The 13,414-nt window shown below is 34.6% G+C and overlaps 2 protein-coding genes across 4 annotated transcripts; one reads left to right on the top strand and one right to left on the bottom strand.

Annotated features, from left to right (window-relative positions):
* The first annotated feature begins 2,814 nt into the window (after positions 1–2,814).
* Positions 2,815–8,189, top strand: Rnb (BTB/POZ domain-containing protein Rnb). The gene is made up of 12 exons (XM_028307153.1): positions 2,815–3,060; positions 3,395–3,621; positions 3,745–3,976; positions 4,083–4,251; positions 4,524–4,694; positions 4,843–5,285; positions 5,355–5,688; positions 5,947–6,132; positions 6,422–6,662; positions 6,943–7,051; positions 7,139–7,284; positions 7,372–8,189. Exons 1-12 carry the CDS (start codon positions 2,815–2,817, stop codon positions 8,129–8,131), a joined length of 3,264 nt encoding a protein of 1,087 aa, XP_028162954.1. The 3' UTR covers positions 8,132–8,189.
* Positions 8,190–8,449: 260 nt separating this feature from the next.
* On the bottom strand, positions 8,450–13,123 carry sad (Cytochrome P450 family protein sad). 3 transcript variants are annotated; one of them, XM_028307156.1, is made up of 8 exons: positions 12,954–13,118; positions 12,506–12,693; positions 11,982–12,385; positions 11,486–11,689; positions 11,261–11,397; positions 10,860–11,051; positions 9,273–9,488; positions 8,450–9,121 (listed from the first exon to the last, which is right to left on the bottom strand). In XM_028307156.1, the coding sequence occupies exons 2-8, from the start codon at positions 12,664–12,666 to the stop codon at positions 9,008–9,010; spliced, it is 1,428 nt and encodes a 475-aa protein (XP_028162957.1). In that variant the 5' UTR covers positions 12,667–12,693; positions 12,954–13,118; the 3' UTR covers positions 8,450–9,007. The 3 variants fall into 3 exon arrangements, 2 of the variants coding, with proteins under 2 accessions (XP_028162957.1, XP_028162958.1); XM_028307157.1 differs by lacking the exon at positions 12,506–12,693 and having other exon boundaries at positions 12,954–13,123; XR_003656036.1 differs by lacking the exons at positions 8,450–9,121; positions 12,954–13,118 and adding an exon at positions 9,568–9,788 and having other exon boundaries at positions 9,460–9,488; positions 12,506–12,939.
* Positions 13,124–13,414: the final 291 nt, after the last annotated feature.

Here is a 13,414-nt window from a genome sequence, read left to right as displayed (position 1 = left end):
TAGAGGCGCTTCAATTGCATTTGATAGTGCAACTAGAGATGGGTTTCCACCCGGGTAAAAACCCACATGAGGGTAAAAACCCAATAAAAACCCGTTTCATTCCACCCGTGGGTGTTTACACCGGGTGAAAACAAATAACTTTATAATTATTTCAATTGGTATCTTTTCTTTATATTTATTGAATTTTTCTCATTTAAGTTTATTGATTAATAAGTAATAATTCAAATTTAACACTAATATGCATTTATATCGTGGCCAAATCGTAAAATTGATCACGTTATGATGATGTGACCAATTATTTTATAAAATGGTTCGAAGGCAATAAATACATTTTTTATTTATTTATTTATTTATTTAAAATGGTGTTATTTCAAGAATCGTTGAACCAATTTAGAAGAAATTTAGTAGGAACACAATCATTTGTGATCATGGCAAGGACATGGAGGGGGAGGGGGGGGGGATGCCAAAGATGCCAAACTCTCTCTTTGATGTCATTACGGTATAAAGTTACAAATAACAACACCAACTACAAAGTACTTCTGCTTAAACACTTGAAATCGAACCGCCCTTCCGCCACTGTAACGCATTGTAACGTTTTTCAAGACCTCCTCTCCCCCCAGATTGCATTACGTAACACTAGAACGCCACCTTAGCAACAAATACCACTTCTCACTTTAAAAAAACGCTTTTTTTGTTTTCACCCACCAGAATGGGTGATAATGGGTAAAAACCGGGTTTTTACCCAAATCACCCAGTTTTAACCCAATCGGGTGAAATGGGTTTTTACCCACTACCCATCTCTATGCAACACTGAGTACAGTCGTACATGTGTTAAATTAATAGGCTAAATTTATGTATCAGGATTCAGGATTACGGGCTAATTTGATATTTTCATAAATTAACGAAAAATATTATTAAAGGTAACCTGGTTTAAATAAATTAAATGAAACCATCAATCGAGCTAGTAGGATTTATTTTATTATTCATCAATAATCAAATTCAGTGTGAATATTCAACTGCAATGTCTGCTCATGAACCCTTCAAAATCGGTACTTCTTTCCCAATTCCATAAAATTCAAAACTTAGAAAGTGACAAAAAACATTAAAATAAGTAGTTGAAACAGACTACAGCTAATTTTCATAGTGGACTGTACTATACGATAAACATGTCAGTCAATTTGACAACCTTTGTCGGAAACATTATTCAATGAAAATATTGTCCGAACCCTTAGTATTTCTCTTCGACAAATACATTAACACATCGTGAACCACTTTTCTTTCACGACTATAAAAATATTTTAGCAATTTAATTCACAAAATCAATTGCAAACATTTAAAATAAAGTTTGTTTACACTTTGACAACAATAGACTGACATGCAAGGTGACATGTCAATGAAGTTTTCAGTTACTGTTGCCATTAAAAGAAATTAGTACCATTAGTTTTCCGCAACATGGCGAGGGTTTTTATGTTCCTGGTCAGGCTATATGAATTTTGACTGATAAGTAAGATTTTAAATCAGGCGAAACCATTTTTGACTGATTTTTTGCAGTCAAAAAAAGTGGTATTGACTGTATTCTGTATAGCCTGACCAGGAACATAAAAACCCTGGCATAGAGGCGCTTCAATTGCATTTGATAGTGCAACACTGGGTACAGTCGTACCTGTATTAAATTAATAGGCTAACTTTATGTATCAGGATTCAGGATTATAGGCTAATTTAATATTTTTATAAATTAACAAAAACATATTATATTATAGGTAAACTGGTTTAAATAAATTAAATGAAACCATCAATCGAGCAAGTAGGATTATATTATTATTCATCAATAATCAAATTCTGAACTTGAATATTCAACTACAATGTCTGAATGAACGCTTCAAACTCGGTACTTCTTTCCCAATTCCATAAAATTCAATACTTACAAAGTGACAAAAAACTTTAAAATAGGTAGTTGAAACAAACCACAGCTAATTTTCATAGTTGACTGTACTATACGATAACATGTCAGTCAATTTGACAACCTTTGTCGGAAACATTATTCAATGAAAATATTGTCCGAACCCATAGTATTTCTCTTCGACAAATACTTTAACACATTGTGAACCACTTTTCTTTCACGACTATAAAAAGATTTTAGCAATTTAATTCACAAAATCAATTGCGCACATTTAAAATAAAGTTTGTTTACACTTTGACAGCAATAGACTGACATGCTCGGTACTTCTTTCCCAATTCCATAAAATTCAATACTTACAAAGTGACAAAAAACTTTAAAATAGGTAGTTGAAACAAACCACAGCTAATTTTCATAGTTGACTGTACTATACGATAACATGTCAGTCAATTTGACAACCTTTGTCGGAAACATTATTCAATGAAAATATTGTCCGAACCCATAGTATTTCTCTTCGACAAATACTTTAACACATTGTGAACCACTTTTCTTTCACGACTTTAAAAAGATTTTAGCAATTTAATTCACAAAATCAATTGCGCACATTTAAAATAAAGTTTGTTTACACTTTGACAGCAATAGACTGACATGCAAGGTGACATGTCAATGAAGTTTTCAGTTACTGTTGCCATTAAAAGAAATTAGTACCATTAATTTTCCGCAACATGGCGAGGGTTTTTATGTTCCTGGTCAGGCTATAACATAATACAGTGCGCGATAGCTCTTACTTTACCTGTTTCGGACCACACCTCAAATAATTTCTCGTGTGAATTTCGGACACTCACTCAAAACGTCAAAAAAATGACAGTTTTTGTACTCGAAAGATGGTTTTGTTTTGAATAAAAATTAAATTGAAAATGGATAAAAGTTATGTGAAATCTATCTTAGAAGGATTAAAATCGACGTCTTCAACGCGCGTACAGGAAACGTTGCTCAAGATAAGAAGTAAAATAACTACTAATGATGAAGGTATTAAGCTGTTTCGGCAGAGTGGTGGACTGGACTATTTACTGCCCCATTTGCGTAAACCTAATGAAAGAATCCTTGATATCACGCTTAGCATACTTGGAAATTGTTGCTTAGAGGAAGAAAGCAGCTTAAAGGTGAGTTAAACATGTTCTTAGTCTTCTCAATATGCGAGAGTCATGTACCTCTACAAAGTCAGTACATACAAACTTATCACTCTGAATAGATTACTTTTCTACATTGCATTGCACGTAATAATTTAAGCATGGTGTAGGTGGTATTATAAAACCGAAAGGAATTGTATTACTTTTTTTTTTAACTGTATCACCCATTTCATAGTTTTGCCAAATAGATTACTAATTGATTTATTATTATTAAAATATAAAACTGTTATTATTCTGAAATAATACACTTGATATGCAATAAAACATTTGAATTTGAAAATAATCCCAACTTTGCGTCATTTAATAGGTTGGAAAATTAAATAGTTTTGGACCGTTGGTGGCTATATTGAAGACAGTGTGCCGTGATAGCATTGTAGGCCGAGCTTGCCGAGTAATCGGCAACTTGGCACAAAGGATGAGCAATGCAGAGGGCTTGCACAATCATGGCACTGTTGCAGCACTCGTCACTCTCATTGAAAATAGAGACAAAAATACATCTTGTGCCACATTAAGTATGGCTGTTAGAGCAATAAGGTAATTCAATTAAAAAAAAAATATCATTACTATTTTTTTTATCTAAACTATGTATAGCATCCTAAATTCTATTGATTTCGGCCTTATGGACATCTAAGATTTAAATGTTTTTAATATTTGCAGACAACTATGGATGGTGGTAGACAAAAGAGAAGAAATGCTTACCCAGAATGCTGTGAGATGCATAGCCATATTACTTACAACAGAGTGTGATGCAGCTGGCATCATAAAGTCCTCTAACAATGCTTTAAAAGAAACAGATGGGCTTAGGAAAAGTCAGGAAGAACTAATCACTGGAATATTAAAATGCCTTGGCTATTTTACTACTCATTCATCTATTCAATGTGCAGAACAGGTAAAAAGAGACCTAAATTAAATAGCTACATTTACTATGTACTTAATTTATTTGAATTTATTTACTTTTAGCCAGGTATAAAACTGAAATTTTACTTCTTTTTTAGATCCAAGGAGATGGGAGAGGTTATCAATGCTTGGTGGCCCTGACAAAGTCTTTTGAGTCTTTAGCACTCAAGTGCCTCATGAACCTTTGCTACCTGTCCTCTTGCAGGCCTTTACTTGGTACTGCTGGCTTGGTGGAGTGTCTTGTGGGGATATTGCAAAAGACTTCAGGTAATTTTAAAGTTGTAAATAAAGTTGTAAACTAATTAATTGTAGAAAGTTTTTAAGTCAATGGAAATACAACAACTTTCTTTATAACTTAGATATCCCAAAAATACTTTTAAGTTGGGTTTTGATTTGCATTTTTATTTTAATCTTGTAGAAAAGTTTGGATTTGATAACATTATTACAACCAGTCGTGCTGGTGCTGGTAAAGTACCAGTACCCTGTTTATGCATCTGAATTCTGAACCCAGTATTAAGGCATTTTTAATTTTGATTCAGGTGTATCTTGGTGGCCTGAAGGTGCTGCCAAAGCTTTAGCTCAGCTCAGTGGTGAAGCAGTGAACAGGTCCAGATTGAGGCACAGTGGTGGCCTGGCCCTGCTAGTGGCAGCAGCTCGAGTCAATCCATTTGCAATGCATGCGTTGTTGCAGTATGTGTTTGATGATACAGGTATGTATCTACAGTCTTTAGCTTCTATCACTGATGGCTTGTAGGAATTATTTATGTTTTTGTATTCAAGGCAGTATAGTATGCTACTGCTGCTTTTCTCTCTCTCTTTCAAATACTAGGCATAACATTACGAAATATTTTTTTTCAGCATTCCAAATACTTGTAAATGAAGGTCTCATAGGTCTATTGACTGATGAACTTACAAATTATTTAACAACTATGGATTATGAACATAATAACTTGGAACATGCAGATATGTTAAGTGAGGCTGTAGATTTGCTCAAAGTAAAAGAGAAAACAATCTCCAACACTAAGGCAGATCATGTTACTCAAAAAACTTTTATTGCCACTGTGAGTGCTTCAGAACCTGATGTAAATAAATTGAAATCTCGAAACAAAAAGCAATTAACATTGAAAACTGAAGATGAGTTGAAAGTAGTTATAGAAAGAGATAACATGATTGTTGGTTTTGTGGACGCCATCGACGATAGCGATGCGAGCGACGAGAGCCTAAGTGAAGACGAACACGCGTTGCCTAGACGTAAGTGCCTAAAAAGAGCTAGGTCGGGGAGTCCTAAAGTTGCCAAAAAAGTGAGTAACTTCGATTGTTGTTTTAAAGATTTTTTAGTTATGGATACTAATTTATTCCTTATTTTATAGAAATCACAACTCATCAAAATGGCAAGCAAAGATTGGGCAGCTGGAGTGTACTGGGAACCTAAAAGCCCTGAATGGCCTTTGAATATGCAGCCATCAACGTCGCGCGCGCCATTGAGTCCCGATAGATCCGACCAAGGGCAGATGTCGCCTTATTCCGACGGAAATGCGTCGGGCTTTAGTCCAGAATATGCTGGTGGATCCAGTAACAAGAGGCCTAGATGGGATTGGAGTCCCGAATCAGGAGTTAGCAGCGGCGATGCGAGTCCGTACTGGAACAACTATCAATGGAGTCCTAGCAGCTCTGGTCCCACATCACCTTTTAGTGTCAATGAGGGTAAGGAACTCTCATTTCTTTTCACATTTCTTTAATGTGACTCCACACGCATTTTTTACTAAAACTACTACGGCATTTACGCCAATCACTTCATGAAGTAGAATATAGTACCCAAAAATAATGTTTTTTTTTTGTTTTTGTTACCAAATAAACATTTTCTCTTTCATTCTTTCAAAGAATTACGCCTTGAACAGCTTTACCACTTATTCATATTCTTGGATCAACAAACTATTATTGAAGTTATTTTATAATTTTCAGATAGTTCCGACTCCGAGATATCAGGACGTTACTCGCCGGTATGCAGCGACACAGAGGGCGACTCTGTAGAAATGTCGGTGGCTGCTAGTGCCACAGCTGAGTTAGACGCCGCGCAGGTCGCGCAAGACCTCGACGAGCTTATCATGGAGGATGACGAAAGTGTCGATGGGGAAACTCCGTTAGAAGGTAAAGTTTGATAATGAGTACATGTTTGTGTAGATATTGTATTTTCGTATCTTTTTTGTAAAAAGTAGCAACTTATAAAATGTAGTTATAAGATTCTAATTAACTCCTCTTACTCTCCTCTCTCTCCTCTTATTTTTTTGCATAGGAAACAGACCATTACAAACAAAAATGTCCATAAATGCTGGAATCCAAACCTCGACCGGCTATTGTTGACCTTTTTTGTGGGTTTATAACAAAATGGAAACCAACAAGGATAAAAATAATTATTGTTATGTGATTGTCTTTTTAGAAGCCGCGTCAAAACTAGACACCAACACAAAGACATCCCGTATAGCGTGCGTCCTAGTGCTCCTATTCCGCGTGTCTCACGGCGCGTGCACCCAAACTGGGGGCGCCCGCGAGGAAGCCGCGCCCAACCACACCTTGGATATGCTGACGGGCCGAGAGTGCCTCAACGCGTTGCTGGATTATGTCGAGAGGTGCAAGCGACCTCTGGGGCGAGCGGCCCGGATACTTGCCAGAGTTCTAAGGTACGAACTAGACACATAATACAAAGACATCTTGTATAGCGTGCGTGCTAGTGCTCTTATTCCGCGTGGCTCACGGCGCGTGCACACAAAAGGGGGGCGCCCGCGAGTACGCCGCGCTCAACCACACTTGAGACATGCTGACGGGCGACGATTTTGCAACAAAAACTTACGTCTTGATTAGGTAGTTGTCGTCTGTATATCAACCTCACACATATAAATTAAATGAAACACTTGTACTGAATATGAATCGTCAATAACAATTATGTTTGGTTTTTTTCAGCAATGCATTGTGTTTGATGAGCATCCTAAAACACAGACTAGCCTTACGATTACACAGCATGTCAGTTAATTCAAAACATCCACCCACAAAATGTCAACAGTGTAAACAAGTAAGTGTAAAATAATGCATATAATCTAATCAACAGTGTTATTCTGGTTTTAATAAGTCTTAATTTCTTTTTTACTTTTCTTTTCAGATACTAAGACTAAGTGCGAAACTGCTGAAACAATTAACAATCCTGGCAGAATCCAATTATGGAATTGGTGAAATTAGTTATCAGCTTTTAAAAGGCAGTTGCACTATGAAGCAAACATTGGCTTTGACGTTACCTTATATCGTTAGGTAAGTTCGAAAAATTTAAAACACTTGTTATTTATTTTTTCTTCTTTCTCAAAGAGGTACTTGAATATGTTGTATTTTTACTTTCAGAACCGAAAAACCATTGAAGAAGTACTTCATTGACTGTAGTGGCTTAAATTGTTTATTTACGATCATATCCGATTCTAAAGAAGACATACAAGATTGTGTGACTGCTCTTGCAAAGTTGGCTACAAATGTGCATATCAAGGATCCAAAATCCCTGGAAAAGAGGTTTAAAGATCATGTCTATGTGAGCTATGACCCAATTTTAGACAATCTCTCTGCCGATGAAATAGTGATATTTCAACTAGACGACTTGTCTACTGTACAGGCAAATAAGGTGTTTCTGTGCCAGAATTCAGAATATTTCAGTGCTATGTTAATGGGATGTTTCAAAGAGTCTATTGAAAAATGCGTCAAATTGTCCGATGTCTCAAGACCAGCTCTTGAATATTTACTTACTCTATTGCACTGTGGTATTAATAATCCAAAATGTGATGTGCAAGTGTTTCCTATGGCTGAAACCTTAGAAACTAATTTAGAAGTCCTTTTGTTGGCTGATAGATATTTGTTTGACAAACTCAAAGAGTTACTCAGCAGTGCTATTTTACAGTTCCAAATGACACCAGAAAATGCTGATAAAATTTATATTTGGTCTCTGAGTAAAGGTATGGGATTTTTGTGTGTTGAATCAGTTGCCTATTTATTAACTGGGAAAATGTGCGAGAAGTTACGTACACAGTCATTTAGTACAATATTAAGCCTGGAATACAAAGACCAGTGGCTAGACGATATTAAATCTATGATCAAAAGGCAATTAGTTAAATAATTTGGTTTGTTCTCTTCAACACATATTTAACAATAGTTTTAAAATACGAAATATCGCATTTTAAGAAAAAAAATTACCTGTCTATAACCTATTAATTAAGGCAATTAAATAAAATAGCTCTATGTATTATGAAGAGAAGATACTTTTTTGCGCACTTTCTTTCTGCAATATGGCTTATATCGGTTTAGGTTTTGACTGTCCTTGCGGCACATATTTTTAAAATGGTAACTAATTTATTTTAAGGTCTTGCATGAGGGAATATAATAACTGTGTACTCTGTGATATAGATTTATAATTACAAATCTCTGTCTTCCACAATTATTTTGCTTATGGAAAATAGGTGATGAAATGTTTAACAGCATAACAGCTATATGTATTGTATACCCTCTAGTACGTGTATTTTATTAGTAATGAAATTACCTACCTACTTACTTAGTAATTATGTATATGTATTTGTGTATCTACTTAGTAACTTTATATGTATAGAGAAGTATAATAAAATTAATTCACTGCCTTACATTAAAGCTTACATGAATCCAAAAAAAAAATTGTGTATGATTATGAATTTTTTTTCATTTCCTTGAAGCTACACATACCATTTTAAAAAGCTGCCTTTATGATGCTATTGTTCTGGGATTAATGATGTTGCTCTCATGATGAAGTTTTGTAGATATTTCGTCATTAGGATTTTCAAAATAATTCAGTCTGTATTATTAGGAATGCATGCTTTTTATGACTATAAATTTTGTGTAAGTATATTGTACATACATTCATAGTTTTATGTGTTTACTACTATTAAAAGATAATGAACTAAAGGAAATACTACTTAAAATAATACATGTTATAATAATAAATATATGTATTCATTATTTATCTCTAATCTCTTATTGACATTCTCAACCTTATTTCTTGATTTGGGACAAGCACTTGTGAAGTGATAGCAGCCACTTCAGTTTTATTTTCACAGGATAATTTAAAATTATTTACAACCTGTAACAAGAAAGAAACAATGTTAACAATACAAACAGGATGTTTAAATGAATTAAGAGTTCTTACTGCAAACATTGACTAAACTGGTTTATGAATGGGTTAACAAATATTCCCAGTAAGTACCCTTCTAAAAAAATTGGATTTTAATTACCTGACTTATTATTTCTGTGAGTTGAATCATAGCAATCTTCTTTCCTATACAAGATCTTGATCCAAAAGCAAATGGCAAAGATGCTGAATGGACATGATTGAGTAACTCCTTTTGTCTGGAATCTTTTCTGTCCCAGCGATAAGGTAAAAATTTGTTTGCCTGGCTAAAATTATTTTCGTCATGACCAGATGTATAGATGGAAGCTATGATTGGAGTCTGAAATTAAATTTACTTCATCATTCAAATATAGAGGTAAAATAGCTGTAATGAATGCAAAGAAATTAAAAGATGTTACATTGCAATTCAAAATATTTTATTGACTTCTTTTTGGTATGACTTTTTCAAATGATTGTCTTAATTCTTCTTTTATATGGTTATAGGGATCTTCAAGTTCACTTGGTGCTTCTGGTATTCCCAATTTCCTTCTCACAGTGGGAGAGATGAGAATCAGATTTTGTAAAAGCCCAACACCACTTGATGTGACCCAGTAAAGACACATGCAAGAAGGAACACTAGCTGCAACAGGTATCATTACTATTGAAAATACTCTGAATACATTTGTAAATACATTGTACATTTTAGAGGGTTTTCGTAACTTGGACAACCTCTGTATTTCAATTATGGAAAGATTTGTCAACCCTAGAGCAACTGGTAATATCCATGAGTGATCTGGTTCAGTCAGGTTGGGTATCCATCCTATTCCACCTGCAGACATTTCCATAAGGGTGACCAAAGCAGCAGCATCACCTGACTGCATGTAAACTAGATTTCTCAATGCAAAGGACATGCACACCCATATAGGAATTTGTACCCAAATAATTAAACTGGCTTTGAATGGGTGACAGTTATCTCTCTCAACTAACTTGACCCATTGTTTTTTAAGGGATGACTTGTAAATAGCTACTGCTTGTTTATCTGTTAGCTTATACATCTTTTTTGCCATTGCGGTTTCTTTTTTAAGTTCATTGACCATATCTTGAAGTTCCAAACTGATGTTTTCAACTTTTGCAAGTATGTAGTTCTGATAGACTGTAAGGGGTAATGTCATCAGTGAGCGAATCAGAATAGTTGAAGTAATTATTGTTGCCCACCAAGATAGTCCTGTGATTTCATGGAAAGACAGTAATCCATCTTGTATGAAATGAACTGGGCTGCTGTTAGATATACTGGCATATGTTTCTTGTTGCCATTTTACGATTCTATCCACTGACAAATATGTGCGTTGATTTAGAATCGGGATAAATGTAGTTTTTTGCAAAAAGTTATTCTGTTTGTGACACACTTCGTTTTTCCTTATATCTACATTGTTACACAAGACACTGTAAGTCCGGAGTTTTGGTATATGGTTATATGCTATTAGGCGGGCTAATTTGTAAGAATACATATTATTTTATCAATTTTATTTGATTCTTTTTGAATCAAAATAACATAACCTACAATTAGAAATCTGTTTACTATTTTACCGACTGACGTAATGTCATTATTTCGCATTCATTCATTACAGAAACGTCAAAATGATACGGGCTTTCGTTCGTTATTCATAAATCATAACGATAACGTTATTAACCATTTGGAAGAATTACTTACCCCTTCGTTTAATTTGTAGGGACCCAAGAAACATTCTTTTGGCAATATCCTTGTTAGAAATGGAGCTACTGGGTACAATCGCATTGTTTCTTTAATTATGTGTTTTGCTTGTGATGGGTCCTTCAGTAATTCATGAGCCTCAGACTCGTTCTTTGAAAGTAATAGTAAAGCCCAGAGTGTAGTGTAAGCTGTCTGTAAACATAATGAAAAGCATTAGTGGACAGGTTTGATACCCTAGTCTGATCAATTAATGCTGGTGTTTTTAAAAAAATCTCATGTTGCATTTGCTCATGGGAATATTTTTAAATGTTCCCACAAGAAAAAGACAAAAAAGTACGCTTCCAAATTTCAAATAAATATGTAAATTCCTTCGGAATATTAACTTTATGGTAAATACCTACCGTATCACCAGCAGCTATTACAAAATCAGCGACAATCCTCGTTATAGTTTCGTCGGACATATTGTCCTGTCGTAGTTTAGGTATAAGACCTCTCACATTTTGTTTATTATTTAGTATTTCCCGCACAATTTTTTGAGCTGAAAAATACAGTTTGCCTACATTTAACCAACGAAATTGCGATCAATTTTATTTTCAATAATAAATAAAAGTAATGAAATATATTACCGAGTAAAATTGACAAATCTACTGATTCTTTAAAGTTCCTCCATGCCTTGGTATTCAGGCGTTGACACCAATGCACTGGGAGTCCGTAAAGTTTGGTTGTTGTATGAAATATATTTTTTACCGATTGAGCAAACTTCAGTAGTAGCTCTTTGTTATGTTTACTTGGAGTCAAAGATTCGCCACCCAGAAGAATGCTGATTAGAACTGAAAATCGTCAAGCTTTTTTAATTGTTAATGAAAAATTGCGCGCCGTTTTCTTGCTGTTAAACTTTCCAAACGTCGCGTCGCGCGTCGTACTAAGTACCAATACTACCAATGCAGTGGTAAATAAGTTTTAAGTGCTTTTGTGATAATATAATGGTCTTGTCGTAGTACGTAATATGCTGTCATAATCCAATAAGAAAAAAATATTAACAACAAAATTGAAACTTGTTCGCGAAGTCTTGTTTGTTACTTATTGTTTTTATTTGAAGCTGCATTAATTAAGTAAACTTACCATCTATAGAAAGTTGATACAGATCTGACTCTAGATTAGGAACAAAACTTCCATTTTCAGCTTTTCTTTTCCACTCTTGCACAAATTTTTGTATTGTGGCCTTTATGGGTTCGTCTAACCATTTATCCGAATTCTCTCTCAACAAGTGTTTGTTCATGATTCGGCGGTTAAATAACCACTCTTCGCCATTCATAAAGAATAATCCTCGCTTAGATCCATACAATTTTTCGTACAAAACCCAAGGTTCCGGCAAGATGTGCAAAGGATACTTTCCTTCCAGTTTCAAAAATAAAGTTTTCATCATTTCGGGTTCATTTATGAACACCAATTTTGTATTGCCACCTAAAATTTCGTAAAATATTGGCCCTAATTGCTTATGGCGGTAATCTATATATTCGTGTAATCTGCAATTTGTTAAAAAAACAAACACATTTTAGATAAGTTCTCAAGTAAAAATTTGTTTACTAGTCTAGAAGTATTCTCCAGATACTAAAAAGTAATAAAAATGTATGATAATTTCTTACTTCGATCCACTCCCTGCTGCGAATAATTCCAATTTGGTACCGATTAATGGTAAACCCTTCGGGTGGGGCATGTCGTTGATACATAAGCCAGTTTTTGTAGCTATAAACCGTTTATATTGCTTTATGTTTTCTTTACAAATATATTTTTTTACTCGTAACATTTCACCCGATTTGTAGTAAAGATTAATCTTTAGGTCGGTAAAGCACTTATTCAAATCGTATGTTTATTTAAAATTAATTAAGAACTTACGTAGCATAAAGAAGCCTTAACTTATGAATAACACCAATGAAACACAACCGTAAACTGCCAATGCTCAAAACAGACTGTATTATGTATAGTGAGTTTAAGTTTATAGCTATCAAGTTGCAGATCCATTGCCATTGCCCAGCAGGCAGGGAACGATCCTGTTTTCACTATGCTAATTAATGGTGAGTTATGCGAACCTACCTACTGTTGTCCACTGTACCCAACAATATGATAATTTAAGATGTTATCATATTATTCTTTTTGTGTAGATTTGTAAAGTTCGAATAAAACAACATGATTTATTTTCATTCCAAATTCCGACAGGCCAGCGCAGTTTGAATGCACGAACTTATCATTAAAACAAAAATAATTGAGGGTACCTATTATATTCCTAAACATTTCCTTTGTACCTGCCCTTTATAATTTTGAGGACCCGTGCCCGTGTCGTGCTCTATAGCTTCATATTTCGGTCGTGCTTACTGTTTATGATAAATATATTTTTAAGAATATCGACCATTTAAACCTATGCAAAGCAAGTATCAGCTAGTATTAGAATATTACGAGACTATTATGGTCATGGTCATTTCCTATAGGTAATAAACTTCACAGTGAAGTAAACCGTGTGTTTCCTGTACAATGAATGAGAGAAGCAACTTGCTACA

The sequence above is a fragment of the Ostrinia furnacalis genome, unplaced genomic scaffold, assembly GCF_004193835.3.
Source record: "Ostrinia furnacalis isolate ACB-3 unplaced genomic scaffold, ASM419383v2 OfSCF2102, whole genome shotgun sequence".
Taxonomy (NCBI): domain Eukaryota; kingdom Metazoa; phylum Arthropoda; class Insecta; order Lepidoptera; family Crambidae; genus Ostrinia; species Ostrinia furnacalis.
The sequence above is the reverse complement of the archived record's forward strand: the minus strand, read 5'-3'. Positions and strand labels throughout refer to the sequence as shown.